Source organism: Ochotona curzoniae, unplaced genomic scaffold, assembly GCF_017591425.1.
Source record: "Ochotona curzoniae isolate NIBS_2020 unplaced genomic scaffold, NIBS_Ocur_1.0 scaffold_3208, whole genome shotgun sequence".
In the NCBI taxonomy this organism is placed as follows: Eukaryota; Metazoa; Chordata; class Mammalia; order Lagomorpha; family Ochotonidae; genus Ochotona; species Ochotona curzoniae.
Genome location: NW_024467106.1, coordinates 46,304,221 through 46,323,313, shown reverse-complemented (window position 1 = coordinate 46,323,313; position 19,093 = coordinate 46,304,221). Strand labels below are relative to the sequence as shown.

Here is a 19,093-nt window from a genome sequence, read left to right as displayed (position 1 = left end):
TATTAGAACTGGCACCCATATGGGATCACAGTGCATGCAAGGCAAGGACTTTAGCCACTAGGCTACCTTGCTTGCAATGTTAAGAAGTCTTAAAACTGCACTTACAGTTTTGAATCATGCTAGACGCTAAGGAGAATTAATTAAACAGTTTTTTGTCATCACATTTATTTCCTTAGAATATTTTGGAATTGGTTTCAGACCAATAGCCAGGACATCTATTATCTTCTTTTCCTGGACATGGCACTTCGTTTGGTATCAGAGGTCTTTGCATAATCTGATATATGATTGTATTCTTACCCTGATTTATTTAGTAACAGCACCAAAACACAGATCGACAGTGACAATTTTGCCAAAAGCAACAGGATTTGCAGTATCTGATTCAAAAGTGAAGATAACTCCATTTTAAATTGGCATACAGAGCAGGAACTATAATGTGATCAAGCTTTTGCTATTATGTAGAATAAGATGACATCCCATCAGCTCATCACCTACAAGCTGTGCTCCCCAGAGCAAAACATTTAACCCCTTAGGCACTCAGGTTTTCTTCTCTGCACATTAGGAATAATAACGATGACTATTATAATGAAGGATTGTCATGATCAAACAAGCTAGTGGCACAATGAGCAACTTAGTAGGTTCTCAGGACGTTAATTCCCTGTCTCTATCCTTTCATTACTCTCACAAAAGCTTACAGCATGTTTACTATCCACTATGAAGCATTTCAATAATTAAAAACTGAAGCCAGTTATCAAAGTAAAGGAACACAATGATAGTCATTGCTCTAGTCTCCTGGAGCCTGTGTCATGATTTTTTTTCCCAGTTAACGGTATTTTGCTAATCTACAAAGTTCAGAAATTCTCCATGGGATCTCCGCACCATGGTATCGATCAGTGAGGCTCTACTTAATTGAAAAACTGAATTTAATAAGAAGACAATAGTTACTGTGCCTTCAAAGAGACCATTTTCCATGCTAATTTATTCTCCAATGTGTTCTTTGTGTAAAAAAGAATGTACACACAAGCTTTTTAATACCCCTGTAGTAATTCTTGGTGGGCACATTTTTCAACACGTTTTATGATAGCCTAAGTTGATGTGTCTTTACATATTTATGCGTGTTTAAACAATTATTGTGTGTGTGGATCTATGGGTGAGAAAAATCCTATTTTCACAAAACTCCACGGAGAAATAAAGCATTTTCATTGTACTGAAATTTGGTTGTAACAAAGATATTATTAGACATTCATTCCTAGGAAAACTAGGGCTCAAATCAGTTGTTGGTCTCTTGCTCTCTGTTAAGTCCCTCCAGTCTACCTATGGTCACAGGCACCCACAGATATAGAAAGAATCAGAATACAACATGACAAATCAGTCTGACCTTGACTCTGAGCCTCTGGCTCACAGAATTCTCCATCATGGGAGATCTGACTTCCTTGTAACCCTGAGTTCCTGAACTTTCTCCTCTGCCCTGAGCTCGATGCCTAACAGCTCCTTGTTCACATCTTCCTTCTGGCTATCTAGTGCCATTTCCCACTCTCAGAAACTACTTTCCATTTCAGTTTCGGAGACATGACTTTTTCAACTGAATTGTGGAAAATACAGCTGCCTGTTCTCCCATTTGACCACATCTCATTCACTTCCATTTCATACGCAGGCTTCTATGACACCTTCCTTCCTCACTTTTTCCACATCCTTGTCCTCTATCTTTACTTTTCACTTTCCAGCTTCTAATATGACCCTATCCCTGCTATGATTTGGATATGGTTTAATCACATGCGTTACAAAGTGTCCTGTGCTGGAAGCTTGGTACCCTTACTAAGAGGCTGTGGGACATCTGGTGGAAGAATGTGAGAATGTTTGAATGTCCCCTACAAAAGATTTAACACAGATGCTTGCTTGAGAGCAAGCTGGGCCAGATCCAAGTTGGGAACCAGGAACCCATAGCCCACATCAGACTTTCTGGACTAGAATCTCAACTCTGCTCTCAACTCCAACTTCCTGCTAATCTGTGCCTTGGAAAGGAGCAGGAGATGGTTCAAATACTTGGATTCCTTCCATCCACATGGGGGACAGACTGAATCCTAGGCTCCCAGCTTCAGCCTGGCTCAGGCTGTTGCAGGCATAAGGAAATAAAACAGCATATGGGACAATGCTCTCTGTTTGTCTGCCTTTCTCTTTATCTCTTTCCCCATTTTTCTCTCTCTCTTTCTCTATCTCTATCTCCCTCTTTCAAACCAAATAAACAAAAAGGATAAGTTGTTCTATTGCAGGGTCAGCACTGTGTCATAGTAGGTAAAGCTGCCACCTGTGGGACCAGCATCTCACGTGGGCACTGGTTTGAGTCCCAGCTGCTCCGCTTCCAACAAGTTCCCTGCTAAAAGATCTGGGAAAGCAGCAGAGGTTGGCCCAGTGCTTTGGTCCCTACATCAACGTGGAAGACCAGGAAGATGCTCCTGACTCCTGACTTCAGATTGGCCCAACTCTGGACATTGTAGCTATTTGGGGGGTGAGCCAGAGGATAGAAGACCTTGCTCTCTCAGTCTCTCCATTTCTCTCTCTGTAACTATGCCTTTCAAATAATAATTCTTTAAAAAGACAAAAAAAGGACTTCTAAAGAGAGGGAAAAAAAGAGTCCCATTGTTAAATAATCTTAAAGATTTATCTTTATTGAAAAGGCAGATACACCAAGAGAAGGAGATACAGAGAGAACAATCTTCCATCTGCTGATTCACTCCCTAAGTAGCGGCAATGGCTAGAGCTAAGCTAACGTGAAGCCAGAAACTTCCTCTGGGTCTCACACGTGGGTACAGTTCCAAAGTTTGTGGCCATCCAGGCCACAAGCAGAGAGCTGGATAGGAAGTGGAACAGTTGGAACACGAGCTGGTACCCATATCAGATCCTAGTGTCTGCAAGGTAAGGATTTAGCCACTAGGTTGTCACACTAGGCCCCTAACTTAAGAACATTAAATAGATATAGAACTCTTTAGGAAAAATGTTTGAGTAGTTACATTGTAAATAAATTTCTTTAATTTTGCTTAATCAATTACTTCCCAACCCTTGAACCTGGATGTCCATTGACTTATAATTTGTGACCAGCTCCAAGAACTGATATCTTACACAAGATGTTGCAAATGTTCAGAAATTATCTTTTACCTGTGGCACAGAGAGATTTGGAGGTTCATGACTGTCCGACAGGACAAACTCAAAATAATCTTCAAAGATTTCTTCACCAAAGTGACGATAGTAAATAATCCCATTGAAGAGATCCCTCTGAAGGAAGCCAGGGACAGGATAGCCTATTAGGTTCATAAAACAGAACATATTTGAATACAACCTTACCACGTATTTGGTGCAAAAGCTTCTCTGCCTACTATGTTGTATGTGCCAAGGACATTACATTTAAATGTGTTTTAAAATCAAATTTTCTATCAAAGTTTATACAATAAGCCAGAAAAAGTAAAATTGCTATACTGGTCTTTACATACAGAAAAATTAGCATTAGAGAAAATCTTTTTCAAGAAGAATTACTTCAACAACAGAACATTAACTAGTCACTTGATTCCTATTTTTCTCAGATTCCCAATCCACCTACTTGAAGAAGCAGTAAGGAGGGGCTGATGTTATGGTGCAGTGGGTTAAACTATCAATGTGATGCCAACATCTCACATGGACATTGGTTCTTGTCCCAGCTGCTCCACTTCCAATCCATCTCCCTGCAAGTGTCCTGAGAAAAGCAGCAGAATATGGCCCAGATGTTTTTGGACCCTCACATATGAGAGATCCAAGTAAAGCTCCTACTTTGGGCTTGGTGCAGCCCTAGACATTCAGGCCATCTGGGAGCATGGACCTGTCAATCTCTCCCTCTCTTTCTATAACTCTGACTTTCACATAAATACCTAAATCTTTTAAAAGAAGCACTTATGAGATGATTAGAACAAAATGTCAATGATTACTATGCATGAGATCACATTATAATTCTTTCAAATAGGTCAATATCTATCTTCAGATTTGTTCCATCACCTTGGTCAATCCATGTGACTTCTCTTGGTGTAACGGTTACCTTGAGGTTCAACTCTACAAATTCCTAGAAGCACAATTTTAGATAGAGCAGCTTAATTTCTCTGAATCTCAGGCTTCCCATCTATGAAATGGCAATAATAATAGCATCTTACTCCGTAAAGGTGATGTCCACCTTAGAACACATGCTGATGTTACTTCAACAAAGCCACAGGAGTACATAGAAATTGCTCTACGAAATAGTCAGTTTCTTAATATAAGAGAGAGCATTCGGTATTTGTTCTTTTGTGATTGACTCATTTCACTGAGCATAATGGTTTCTAGTTGGGACCACCTGGTTGTAACTAGTATAATTTCATTCTTCTTAATAGCTGAATACTATTCCATGGAGTAGATGCACCACAGTTTCTTTAAGCACTCTTCTTTGGACACACATCTAAATTGTTTCCATGTCTTTGCTATTGTAAATTGTGCTGCTGTAAATATAGGATTACAGATCCCCTTCTCACATGCAGATTTCATTTCTATTGAGTATATTCCTAGGAGCAGGATAGCTGGATCATATGGCAGATTTATTTGCAATTCTCCAAGCATTCTCGATACTGATTTCTGCAGTGGTTGTACTAGCCTACACTCCCATCAGCAGTGAAGGCGAGTACCTTTCTTCCCACAGCCATACCAGCAGGTTTTGTTAGTCGAGTTCTGAATGTAGGCCAGCCAGTCTCACTGAAGTTAGGTGGTACCTCAACGTGGCTTTCATTTGTATCTCTCTGATGTGTAGGGAACCTGAGCATCTTTTCATATGTCTGTTAGCCATTTGAATCTGTTCTTTGGAAAAATGTCTGTTCATATGTTCTCTCTTATATAAGGAAATCAGCATGGAAAGCATCATGTCAATAATCCGATCCATACTGGGTATTTTGGTGGGGGGGGGGGCTGCATCCCATGTGATTTGATGTTTTTTATTTCAGCTTTATTTATTCCAAATACTTTCTTTTCTCTCTCATCACTGGCTCACAGGTTACATGGTGCTATCATTTTTCCCAAGAGACTTATGTGTTTCCTTTTTGTCACCCATGTGTTGATTACTCAGTGGCATGTTTTTCCATGGTGCTATAATTTGTTGTTGTGGCTGTTGTTCTAACTCATACCAGTTGTTGACTTTGTTTCATGGCTTCTCATTTATGGAAATGTATAGTGATGGAATACTGTGGTCTACCATATCCATATGTGGAGGTATAATGCAACATGCATCCTGGCTTCTAGACAAAAGATGAATTCTCAATGAAACTGTTGGAAATGTGTAGATAATGGCATACTGGACTGTCTGACACGGTCTGAACCAGCAATGTCAGAGTACACGTAAATAAGAGACTGATGGAATTATGATTCCTTACAAAGGACTATACCATTGCAGCAAAATGGGGATGATCTGTGTGGGGGATGGGAGTTTTGGGGGGAATCCCAGTCTATATGAAATTGTATCACATAATTCAAAAATTCTAAATAAAAATATAAAAAATAAATAAATAATAAAAATAAATCTTAAAAATTAAAAAAAAGAGTCAGTTTCGTCTTGAATGAATCTCTTCTGGCCAGAGCTTACCTATCAGTCCTGGTCCTGGCTTCTTCATGATCTCACCAGCCTTGGGGGGTGTTGTGATGTTAAAGAAGATGTAGTCATCACTGGAGTCCATATCTGAAGCTCTCAGTAGGGAACCCTGGAGCAGGATGGCCTGCCCCTCTTCCAGTTCAATCACCACATTGGTTATGAGGAATGGTGGACTATCATCTTTGGGTAAGATGTTGATGGGAAACTTGTGACGGATGCTGTGAGAGCCATCGAATATCCTAAAGACCACGAAGTCTTTGGTGGAGTCACTGTCATCATGATGATAGCGAACAACTCCAGCCTGCAGGTCAGCCACAGTAAAGAGAAACGCTTTTCCCCCTGAGGAAGAGAGCAGAGAGGGAGTAGAATTGAATGTGGGCACACTGATGGAGCAATTATAGGGTAGCCATTAACACAGAAGATGTTCCCAGCAAATTCAAATATCCTACACCTTCCCTACAGAATAACAGTAGATAGCTCATCAGGCCCTGGGATATCACCTGTTTGGCTTTGACTACAGACTTTTATTAGCAGTGAGGACCTAGTAGGCCATTTAATTCACTTGAGATTTGGCTCTAAAAGAAAATAAACACCACACTGACGGTTGCCTCTATGTGTCAACACAACTGGCTTCAGGGACATATAGGCTACCGGGAAAGCATTATTTCTGAATGGTTCCGTGAGGAGGGCATTTCTAGACTCAGTACACTGAAAAAAAAAAACCCCATCCTCACCAGTGTGGAACAGAACAGAATAAAACTGTCAGGGATAGGCAAATTCTCTCTCCATCAGGTGGGATGTTCATCTTCACTGAAACTTAGGAGATTCCTGGGCCTCTGAATTCAAGATCTCACACCAGCATTTTCTGCTCCTAAGTCTTCGCCTTTGGCTTCAGATGGAGAGTTATAGCCTCAGCTCTCTGACAGAACTACTTCTTGGGCTTCCTGGTTCTCCAAAAGCATGGGACTTCTCAGCTTCCAAGCTAGTTTAAGCCAATCCTCACAATGAATCTCACACATATCTTAGTGTTATATGGAAGCAGTTATTAAAGCAGTAACTTCTTTTTAAAAGTTTTAAAATTTATTTGAAAGAAAAAGAGAGAGGTGGCACAAGCAGAGAGAGAGAGAGAGAGAGAGATACAGAGACCCTTCCATGTGCTTACTTACTCCCCCAAATACCTGGTTAAAGGCTGCACCCAGCCAAAACCAGCATTCTATAATTCAATCCAGCTCTCCCACACGGGTAAGAACCACCTTAAGTACTTGAACTATCACCTGTTACTCCCTCAGTGCTCATTAGCAGGAAACCAGATTTGGAAATGTAGCCACAGCCAGACATAAATTGAGGCACTCTCATTGGCTATAAGGATCTCCCAAGTTAGGTCTTAACTACTGCAGCAAGCACTTGTCCCAATTTCCTTTTTCAACAAATGATTGATTGATTGATTTAGCTTACTTGTTAGGCAGAGAGAAGGGCAAGAGAGAAAGGCTGGGAGACAGGGAAAGAAAGAGCTGAGAGTCTGCTGGTTCACTCCCCAAATATCTAAAGCATCTGGGACTGGGCAAGGCTGAAGCCTGGAACTGGGAATTTAATGCAGGTCTCCACTGTGCTTGGCAGTAGCACATTTAAGCCATCAGCTGCTGTCTCCTCGAGTGTATATTATAGGAAACTTGAACCAGGAACCATGATGGGACTTGAGCACAGGCACTCCAAATGGGAATGCAGGATCCTGACCCTCAAGGCCAAACTTTTGTACCAAAGGGTGGGTTTTGAAGTAGCAGTGACACCATCTGGGAAACTGTTAGAAGACCAGGTTCTCAGGTATACTCTAGACCCACTATATCAGAAATTCTGAAGATAGAATACAGTATCAATTGTTGATCAGGTACTCTGGGTCAGTCTAATGCATAGGAAAATTTGAGAATCATTGGATTAATATATAAGCACTAGAGTTCTATCAAACAGACTGGGCTCAAATACCAATTTGCTGTTGTTTAGGTTTATAACATTAGGTGAATCAACTTATCTAAGTTTCAATTTTCTCATTTTAAAAATGATATTGATAATAGCAACTCACTTCATAAAGCTGGCAGGAAACAGATAAATTACACTGAATGGCTTGCACAGTATTTGATTCAAAGTACATGTTTCACGGATGTGGCTTTTCCTACCTCCCCTGAGCCCAAAAGAGCACAGCATGATGAGCTCCCTGCCGCCTCTACGTCATTGCACTTTCACAGTTTTATTCAACACTGCTTCATTTTATGCAGAATCACAAAGCCTCAAAGTTCTTCAAAGCAGGTAGTCCCCTCATAGTTCTCACAACCTACAACTGAGTGAAAAACCTCAGAAGAACAAATGATTAAATACTAGTGGGGCCAGCATGGTGATGCAGCAAGCTTAACCTCTGCTTTGTAGCACTAGCATCCCATTCAGACATTTGTTCATGTCCTGTCTGCACCATTTCTGATCCAGCGCCCTGCTTTATGGCCTGGGAGGGCAGTGGAGGATGTCCCAAAGCCTTCGGACCCTGCACCCACAGGGGAGACCTAGAAGAAGCTCCTGGTTCCCTGCTTCAGATCAGCTCAGCTCTAGCCATTGCAGCATTTAGGGAGTGAACCAGCAGATGGAAGGCCTCTATCTCTTCTCTCTACATAAAATCTGCCTTAAAAACAAAATCTTTTTTAAAAAAATCCAAGAGTAATAAACTCTACCAGTGACTTGCCCAAAAGCCTACTCTTAGTTTTACTTAGCAAGGCAATCAGATCATTTAAAAACAGTTAGGTTCCCAGAATCTATGGCAACAAGAGAGTATGCCTGGCAATTTGTGGAGGATACTCACACAGAAAAGCTTGGTGAGAGCAAGCTTTCTTTGCCCTTTCTCTTTGAGCTTTGAAGATGTGGAGAAAGCAGCACTAACTGTTAAGCTGCTATCTTAGGTTGGATATCTCCTACAAGAAGCTGAACACCTGCTCTAACCAATAAACTCAGGTTCAAGTGAACACCCCACAGTCCTTGGATTAGGCAGAATTTATCATTTCCTGCTTGATTCCAGAATTCTCTCATCACAAAATATCATATGTGGAAAGTCCCTTTTTGATTTGCAAACCAAAAGGTTTGAATTAAATCCTCTAAGCTCCTTATAAAAAACAGAGTAGTTCATCATAAAGTATGAATATTATTATGAGGGCCATTTACCTTGTTAACTATCACCTTTGTAATTATGAATGTTTTTCTTTTAAATGATGGTAACTATCTCTAATAACATAATATCCTTCTTACAAAAGGATAAAAAACAAAAGTTTTTGCTTTTAAGTTTGTTTGAAACAGAGAAATAAGAGGGAGCTATTTCATCCTCTAACTGGGAAAGGAACATTAGGAAGAGCCCTAAATGGCATCCAAAAAGTAGAATGGGGATTTAATGAGCCAATCACATTGAGTGAAGCTCCCAACACAAAAATGAATGCCTTCAAGACTTCCAATTCTTCGGATATGGGACTCAAATTTACAAATGAGATCAAAAGAAGTCATGTATATACTGGTAAATACAGTGTGTTTTCAACAAGATACTTTGGGGGACTGGCATGTGCATAGCTCATCGGTCTACCTCTCATGGTGCTTCTCACGTTGCCTCTGCTCCCCGCCTGCCTTCCTGCTAGGAAGCAATAGATGATAGCTCCTGTCACCTAAGCAGGAGAGTGGGATGGAGTTTCTGGCTCCCAGCTTTGGCCCTGTCCAGCTCCGACTGTATTGGCCGTTTGCAAACCTGTGGATAGGAGATCTCATTCTCCTTCTGTCTCTGTCATCCTGCCTTTCAAATACATACATGCATCTTTAAAGTAATACTACTTTCTGGGTTCTTAGGTTACAAAGGTTGATCATTCACCTCTTAATGTAAGCCGTCCATGCTGCAGACCATCGACAGTGACTAAGCAGACAGCATTAATGTCATCATTGTCAACAATCTGAAACTGTTCCCAAGTGATGGCTCGAGACTGACCCTCCAGCAGATTCAGTCCTGAAAGGGAAAGCAGAGAAGAGTTTTAGAGCTTTTTACCTATATGCCAATATGTCTACTTATAGAAAAGATGAGTGAATGACTGAAATCTGAAAGTTTTCTCTTCAAAAGCTTTTCAAGGGGCAAATGTTTGGCATAGCAGTGAAGCCAGAACTCAGGACATCAGTACCCCATATTTGAGGACTGGGTTTTAGTCCCTACTCTAACCAATTTCAGCTTCCTGCTAATATGTTCACTAGCAGGTAGTAGGTAACAGCTCAAGTACTTGGACCCTGCTTCCCACATAGGAGATCCAGACAGAATTCCAGTCTTCTAGTTTCAGCCTGCCCTAGGCTCAGACATTGCAGGCATTTGCAGAATGAACCAGTAGATGGGAAATCTCTCACTTACTCACACACGCAGATTAAATACGCGAAAAAACGTTTTTCCAAGAAATTTGGATATAGCTTGTATTTTAAACATATATTTAAAAAAAATTGTGGTAGCATTGGGCACAGTGGTTATGAAGTTAAGTGGGATGCCCACATCTGTTATCAGAGTGATGTGGCTCACACCTCAGCTCCAGTCCCGATTCATCCTTCCTGCTAATATGCACCTTGAGAGGAAACAGATGATGGTTTGAGTGCTTGGATCCCTACCATCCAAGTGGGAGACCTGGATGGAGCCTGAACTCCTAGCTTTGAACTGGTCCATGGACCAACCCTAGCTGTTACAGGTATTAGAAAGTGAAGCAATGGATATATTACCTCTCTTTGTCTCTTTCAAATAAATAAAACGTTAATAATCAAATAAAACATTTAACACTTATGATAAGATTAGTTTATTTCCAGTGTTTGGATTAAGTCCAAGCAGACACTTGGTTCCTTAGTATAAACCCTTTAGAAGTCTGACAGGCATGAAAGAAGAAGATATTATGCTTTCAGTCATCTCTAGTGCATACACATCCACAAAGAATTTTTTAAAGGCTACAGACAGATATTTTAAATGGGAAAAAAGTCACGCACACACCGTGAGACCACACATAGCCCAGAGGATAGGGAATGTCAACTACTTAAGTATACAACTAACACAGCCTCTGCTCCAGGAGCCTGTCTGATGGTGTTAGTTACTACCTGCCACTTGGGAAAGGACTTGCATAATGGAATTAAAATAAAACCTTCTCCTTAGTATTGAGCATACTAAAGAAAATTTATGGGAAGAAATTTGCTTCCTTGTCAGAAAAGAAATCATACTCTGAACTAAATGCTTTAAAAGCTGGAGCAGATTATCCATTCCTATCACTCAGAGGAGCTAGGTGCCAAAAGAGCTCCTAATTTAAAGAATCAAGCTCTTAAACCTAAAGTCAAGTCCAGCAGGGGCCCTACCAGCTCAACCTGCCTCTCTGGGCTTGACCATTTGTCCGTGTTCCAATCGGAGCAGCCCCATGAAGCTTGCCACAAGTACCACCCTCCTGCCACTGGCACCTCTTCTTCTGAGGCAGCTGGGTGACCTCAGTTGACTCTGGTGGCATGATCCCCCTTAGATGAGTGGTCAGGTCTTGCATTGTAAGACCCTGAGTTTGTGCAAAGGCTGCTAAGAGGGGTCAGTTAGCACAATCTGGGCAGAGGAAAGTTAACTTCCAGAGAGGCAAACCAATCATTTTAAGATAGATAGTAAGTGGAAAGGAACAGACAAATTGTTCGGCTTTTCCCAACCACACCTTTAACTCTTCCCAGACACAGGGACTCCAGGTCCTGTGTATCAAGCTGCTTTATGTTACTGTAAAGCTAAGATGTCACCTTGTCATCTGCTTGTCCCTCCAGTCCTATTCTCAGTGTTGGGTTGGAGCAAATGGATTACCTTGGGGTCTGTTTCTAGAGAAGCTGGGCTAAGATGTAAAATATAGAAATGAAGAGGAGAGAGAGAGAAGAGAAAGAACATTAAAAGGAGAGAATCAAGGAAGATCAAGCACATATTTTTTAAAATCTCTATGATGGATAGGAAGAGTTTTGAAATAATAAATGTATACAACAATGCAGGTCAGATCCTACAACAGAGGAAGTTGCAAGGTATTCGCAGGCATTATATCTTCATGGTAGAAAAATTAATGCTTTAAGTTCTATTTAATATAGGCTCCAAATTCTCACTATAAAAGGATTCTGACATCCAAAGTACTCAAAATCAGATCCAGAGCTCCGTTAAGCGTGGCTGGTACAGATCTCACACACACACACACACAAACATAACACACACACACACAGGCTTACCCAGTTCTGTGCTGAAGCAGTAATCTACGTGATAGTTTTTGATTACTGATCCCTAGATTACCAAGCCTTCTTGTTCCCCATTAGCCATCCTACAGAGGTAAAGTGGGATGTGGTGCTAACATTGTATATCAAGGCTGTGCAATTGATATGTTCTATTCTCTGCTGAAATATAGGGACATACATGTGTACACACACACAGACAATGTATACATGAGGTAACTCCAAGGAAGCCACCAACTGAGGATTTTAATCAGACACAAATACTTCTCCTTTACAACCACTGCTTACGAGCATGTTTTGCATGCTTTTGAAGGGACTGGTGAGAAAGAAAAAAAATCCTTCATTTATACCCCACATGTACAACTGGTTTAAATGTGTCCATCATGTTGTGAGTCCATTTGGAATTGTGATGCAGTGAAAAGCCTTTTGCTTTTCAGAGCAGTTTAAGCTCTACTTATATATTTTGGTTTCCATGTACCCAATGTAAGAACAGGAGAGTGGATTCCGAGTCCTCTGAAGGGCCTGACTTGGAGTCATTTTCTCTCTTGAAAGGCAGCCTCCTCCTCTCTCCTTTAGTACACAGAACTCGAGACCAGGACACAGAGATCACAGATTCAGATTTCTTACTCTGTCAATAGGAAAAAGTAAAACAAGACAAGAACAACTTCCTGATGGCCTAAATCTCAGATTCAACAGACTCAGGCATCAAATGGTCATAAGATGATATTTCTTTCCTGATTCATCTGTCTTTTGGGGGGGCAAGGGGAACTCTTCCAGGACCAGGGTGTTCAATACCTGCTACTGCACTTTACCTGTGTTCCAGGATACTCGGGGGCCATTTGTGTCTGCGGTTCTGATGGAGATGTGGACTGTGATAGGTGTGCTCCTTTCAAAGAAGAAGTCGTAGACTTCCAGTTCCACCTGCAATATAAGCACCTGACAAGTCAGGCTATAAGGTCCCACGCCCCCAGAAGAAGCAAAAACAAGTTCAGGTTCCTGCTGCTCTCAGCTCTCCTCACTTTTGAAGAACTGATTTTATTTTATAGGCTTATATAAAGTTTTATATCCTTAGTCAAGGACTATTTTAAATATTCCTCTCTACAAATAAATTTATTCATCTGAAATTGGCACCTGTGCTACATAACTGCCTCTGTGTGTGTCTGAGGACCCTCTAAGGTCACACAAAGCTCTCCCAATGGTAGGGACTCCAATATAGCACTTCTCAGTTGTGATGACTATGCCCTTAAGGAGCATTGGAAAATGTCTAAAGATTTTTTTCTTTATTAAAATTTAATCATATTCATTTGGGAGGCAGATTTTAAAGGGAAGGAGAAATTGAGAGAGGTCTTCTATTCATTGCTTCATTCCCCAGATGGCTACAATATCTGGAGCTGAGCCAATCTGAAGCCAGGAGCCAGAAGCTTCTTCTGGGTTTCCCATTTGGGTAAACCCAAATCAAGAGGCATTCATTCCATCACACATGTTTTTAAAGATCTAGATTTTATTTGCTCTTATGAATCCCATAATTCCTAAGCAGGGGATATGTGGTAAGTTTCAGCTTTGCTAACTACTTTGAACATTTTGTACCAGATTCCAATATGAGATGGAATAATAACAAATACCAGGCTCACTGCCTTCTTAAAATGTTTCTGGGTTCAGTGCTGTGGAACATCAGATAAAGCTACCACATACAATGCCAGCATCCCTTATGGACACTGGTTTTTGTCTTCCAGCTGTTCCTCTTCTGATGCAGTTCTCTGCTAGTGTGCCTGGTAAAGCAGTAGTAGACAACCTAAGTCCTTAGACTCCTGGCTTTGGGCTCCTGAGTCCAGACTCTAGGCTCCAGATGTCTGGCTCTAGGCTCCCAGTTCCTGCCTTTGGTGTGGCTCCTGGCTCCAGGTTCCTGATGCCTGGCTCCAGGCTCCAGGCTCCTGGCTCCTGGCTCCTGGCTCCTGGCTCCTGGCTCCTGGCTCCAGGCTCCAGGCTCCAGGCTCCAGGCTCCTAACTTTTGGTGCAGCTTCTAACTATTGTGGGCATTTGGGGAAGTGAACCAGCAAACAAAGGCTCTTCATTTCTGTGTCTCCCTCTCTCTAATTTTACCTTTCAAATAAGTAGGTTCAAAAATGTGTGATCCTGTTAAGAAAATAAGAGAAGTATAACAGCAAATACTGAGTAGCAAATAGTTATAAGCAACAGACTAAAATTGAGCATAGACTAGGGCAGAAGGTACTTGGGGAAGTAGATTATTAACATTCCGCAGCCTGGGCTCTCCCCCAGGGCTTCCAGCCCACATTTTCTGAGCAGCGGGTGATCTCCATTAACATTGAGACAGCTTCCAACAACCAAAAAAAAAAAAAAAAACCCATACAGATGAGTTCTGCTTTAAGATCACTTTATAAAATGCTGAGAGCAGCCAGAAGAACAGGGTATTATGAGCTCCAGGTAAAGGTGGAGATGTAAGGAGAAATTCCTAACTGGGAAGCCCTGTGAGTCAAGGGAAGGAAAGAACAAGCCAACTGCCACAACTACAAAGGGAAGGAAATAAAGGCCAAGGGCACAACCCTGCATGAAAAGTCAAAGGTCTTTGGTCTGCCCTGGAGGCTAAATGCTGAAAATGCCCAAATTATAGGGCTAACCCAGTGATACCCATTTTCTTCAATAAAGCTGAACTTGAATCTGTATCAATCTGCTGTTTTAAATTTCCCCTCCTCTTTGAATTAACTTTCTGGCAGGTCATAAGTATGTGAGGCATCATTGTGGGCAAGGCTATAATCTGCTGTTCTCCACTCCTCATGAATACAAAACAGGAGCAGAGCAATTGAACGTGCAATAAAGGGACCTCAGATTAGATGAAAGCAGAATTTCTCTAATGGAAAGTGTTCAGTGATTAAGTTACTTTATACTTGTTATTGTATTCTATCATGGGCTTTCCAACCCTGAATCAGTATTATTAGCTAAGTTATGAACCGCCAGTAAAAATTATGACTGAAAGAAAACAACAAAAAACTTACTAGAAAATACTTCTTTCTTATTTCAGTGATTCATACAATATAAAAAATTTGGGGGACCAGTACAGTGGCTTAGTGGGTAAAGTCACAGCCTATGGTACCAGCCTTCCACAGGTTTGAGACCTGGTTGCTCTACTTTTGATCCAGGCACCTGCTAATGTACCTGTGAAAGCAGCAGAAGATGACCCAAGTCCTTGGGCCCCTACAACCATGTAGGAGACTTGGAAGAAGCTCCTAGCTCCTGGCTTCAAACTGACAACTCTAGCCATTGGCAGCCATTTGCAGGATGGTGAATCAGCGCTTAGAAGAGCTCTGTCTCTCTCTGTCTCTGCCCCCATCTCTGCCTTTAAAATAAAAAAATCTCAAATAATAATAATAATAAATTTGTGGAGGGACACCATAACTTGCAAATTAGTGATCCCTGGACCGAATGTGGACCTCAGAAGTATTTTATAGTTATCCTAAATATTTTTAATTATTTTTATATGTTTAAAGATGATTTTTTTTAATTAGGGGTGGGCATTGTAGCATAGCACATTAAGCTGCCACATATAACACTCAAATATTGCAGTGCCTGGGACAAGTCCCCAGCTACTCTGTGCTGTTGCTTCTGCTTTTGCTTCTTCTGCTGCTTCTTCTTCCTCTTCCTTTTCTTCTTTTTTAAAAGATCCATTAATTTTTATTAGAAAGGCAGATTTACAGAGAGAAGGACAGACAAAATGAAACATATCCCATCCATTGGTTCACTCCCCAAGTGGCTGCAATGGCTGGAGCTGTGCCAATCCGAACCCAGGAGCCAGGAGTTTTTTCTGGGTCTCTCACATGGGTGGAGGGTCCCAAGGCTTTGAGCCATCCTCTACTGCTTTCCCAGGCCAATGCAGGGAACTGTATGGGAAGTGGAACAGCCGGGACACAAACTGGTGCCTTATGGGATCCTGACACATGCAAGAGGAGGACTCTAGCCACTAGGCTATTGCACTGAGCCCCTACTTTTTGCTTCTAATCTAGCTTCCTGCTAGTGCTCCTGGGAGGCAGCACATGATGGTGCAAGTGTGTGGGCCCCTGCCACACATGAGAGACCAGATGGAATTCCTGACTTCTGGCTTTAGCCTGACTAATCCTGGCTGTTGTGGGCTTTTGAGGAGTGAAGCAGCAGACCTCTCTCTTGTTCTCTCCCTTTCCCTCTCTCCCTCCTACTTACCTTCTCCCCTACCTTGTGAATAAATAAATGTTCTCTTTCTAAAAAAATGATCTCTCACTTCTCTTGACAAGAACACCAAGGCCACCCAGGGTACACATTTGCTGGCATGGCAGCAAGCAGTGGGGATGCTGAGCGGCAGCTGCTTCCTGCCTCTTCCCTTCAGTTGCCATGCCAGGCTGCACGCTTGCATCACCTGCCTGGTTCCTCTGGGCATCCCGTTTGCATCCTGATTTACAGTGATTGATTGTATTCTGTGGCAATGAACACGCAGACAGACCTGCAGGCTGATGGCAGGTTTGCCACAATCACTGTAAACACCAGTGGAGTCAGAAGCTCTGCCCGTCTCCCTTCTTACCTCATACTGTCTCCTCTCAGGGTGGCTGCTGTTGGGTGGCTGGTAGGCAATCTGCATATCACTGAGGTCTTGCCAGGTGAATGAGGAGATAGGTTTGGTGTGGTCCAACAGGTGAGTCACATAGCCCTGGAGTGGGGCTTTAGTAATGTTGAACACGAGCAAGGGTTTAGGGGTTTCGTCCTCTTCACAGTCCAGAACCGACGTAGTCAAAGAGGTCAGGATGAATTGATCCACTTCCAGAATAAATGTGGCCATGAATGCAGCCCTCGGAATCTGATTTGGGAAGCCAGCTCTGATATAAACAGGTAACCACGCACTCTCTGACTTTTGAAGGAGAAAGAAAATACAAATAGGGAAATAACAAGAATGAAACATAAGTTACAGAGTTCATAGCATGCTGCCTCATGCGGCCACAGCCTGGAGGATGTTCCCTGCAGACATGTGAAGTCTGCACATTAGAATCACCTGGGGAACTTCAACGCTGTCCACCAGGATCCACCTGCAGTTTCCCACACCATTGTTCTGTGGAGGAGGCAAAAAATGTCATTATTTGTACATGTTTCAGGAGACTGTAATGTAAGAAGAGCATCTGGCATCAGAAACAAGGGTGTTTATGAGTCTGTCTTTTATATAACGTGTGGCTTCAGACAAGTCACCAGACTCCAAAGACTTGTTTTCCTGCTGTGTGTAAATGGAAATGGGTATCAAGTGAACACTAAATGAAATCAACAGAAAGCACTCAGCAGTGTTTGACACACACCACCAGCCTCCTCTGGCCACCTTACCCAGTATTCATGTGGCTGAGGGAAGGCCATTCAGTTGTCTGGCGATTTAGGACCCTGGGGTCCAAGCAAAGGGGTAGTTATTGGGATTGCAAGCAACCACTTAAGAGACAAAAGCATCCATCCAAAATAAGAAACTTAAGGGTAAGAATCCTTTCAAAGAATCCAAGATCACTGCATCATGCACTGGAGGTGTTAGTAAGTGCTGTGTGGGAGAGGAAGCCTCATACCAGCAGATTCTAGCTGTCACAACATTTGATGTACTCTGTTGTGAAGAGCACTGGCTCTTCACAATCGTGTAATCGTGTAATACTACAGAATCCTGGATGTTGAATTAGAAAGTTATCAGATGAGTCTAACAATCTCAACAGAAGTCCCAATAAAAGAGATATTAGATTTTAATATGAATATGAAACAGAAACTATGTGCAAAATTTACATGCAAATTACCTAGACCCCAAACACCCTCTATAGCAATATAAAAATGTTGGGATAGATAAGAAAAAGTGAAAGAAATTTGAAAACACTGGTGCTGTGCTGAGTCATTTCCTAGACCCCGACACCAAACAGCCTAAAAGGTAGGAAGAGTGGGTCAGTGCCTACTCCCTTCTCAATATTAGGAAGAAACTTCCCTGATCTCAGCCTTACACTGCGTTTCCTCCACAGAGGGCTGGTCCTGGGCTCATGTCTGACAAAGTGGGGTGGCCAGAAGTAGAAGGGTAGCCGTGGTTTTGTGGATCCAACCGTCCTTGTTTGCAGCATGGGAGAGCATGTGTGCTTCCAGTCATGATATGGGAAGAGGGCTTTCCTGGGAATTTCTTCAACCCTGACCCTGAACGGAGTCACTTTGGAAGGCCAAAAGATAAAAATTTAAAATAAATACATTTCAGTGCTAAAGATATGACAGATGGAAAGCATATCCTTGGCCTGCAGAAGAGACTACAGGGCCCGCTCAGGGAATGCATCCACTCAAGACAAAGAGCTAGGAGAGAAAGGCCCCATGATGATGCTCTCTAGAGAAACCATGAAATTGCCCCTGAGACCAAGAAGCAGCTTGAAATGTTTGCCAAACCAAGAAAGCATGAATTCATATTCTATCAATGCCTGACCAAGTAAGGCCTCTCTCTCCCAACATTCTCTCCCATCTACCCCTGCACCAGCTTGAAAGTTCAGAAGTGAGATAGGAAACTTTGGATGAAGAGAGAAGCACAGAGATGAAGATAATCTACACCTCCTCTTCCAAACACATGGCTGAAGAAGGTCACTGAATATTACGCTGCAGCACTGCAACACTTATGGTGTGCATGAACGACAATTATTTGAGGACACATAGTTTGAAAACTCAAGAAATGTCAAGTTATGATTTATAATGACAGATGTTGAGCACTGATACAAATAAATGTGTTATTCAAAGCATGTTTGTAAAATGGCTACAAATGTCCAAAGCACTTACATAAAAGATAATAAGGTACAAAAACCACATACTAGGACCCTAGAGGGGAGAATGATCAACTGCATCCATCTTTAGCGCGCACAGGAAAGAGCCTGGAGACCTCATTGGAGTTTTTGCACTGAATAATAGTTTTTCAAAATTTGGAATTAAAACCAAATAAAAATAGGAGCCAACATAGTGGCACAGCTGCTTTTGACACTAGCAACCTGTATCAGACTGCCAGTTTGATTTACTGGTGCTCCACTTTCCCCATACGTGTGTATGCCACACAATTATCAAATAGTATTTTTTTAAAAGAAAGAACAAGCTTTAAAAAAAAATCCAGTAAGATTATATTATATCCAATACAATTAAATTCAATAAGATAAAATTCTTTCAAATAATACAAAAGCAAAGAAAACAACT

The 19,093-nt window shown here is 41.7% G+C and overlaps 1 protein-coding gene across 1 annotated transcript in view; it reads right to left on the bottom strand.

The window, feature by feature from the left end:
• FREM1 (FRAS1 related extracellular matrix 1) overlaps positions 1–19,093 on the bottom strand; it is a 122,216-nt gene that overhangs the window by 89,969 nt on the left and 13,154 nt on the right. Inside the window, exons 5-9 of the mRNA XM_040962821.1 lie at positions 16,455–16,778; positions 12,703–12,811; positions 9,513–9,644; positions 5,621–5,965; positions 3,151–3,293 (exon numbers count right to left, since the gene is read on the bottom strand). Coding sequence (XP_040818755.1) covers positions 3,151–3,293; positions 5,621–5,965; positions 9,513–9,644; positions 12,703–12,811; positions 16,455–16,778 — 1,053 coding nt within the window. The remainder of the gene's footprint in view (positions 1–3,150; positions 3,294–5,620; positions 5,966–9,512; positions 9,645–12,702; positions 12,812–16,454; positions 16,779–19,093) is intronic.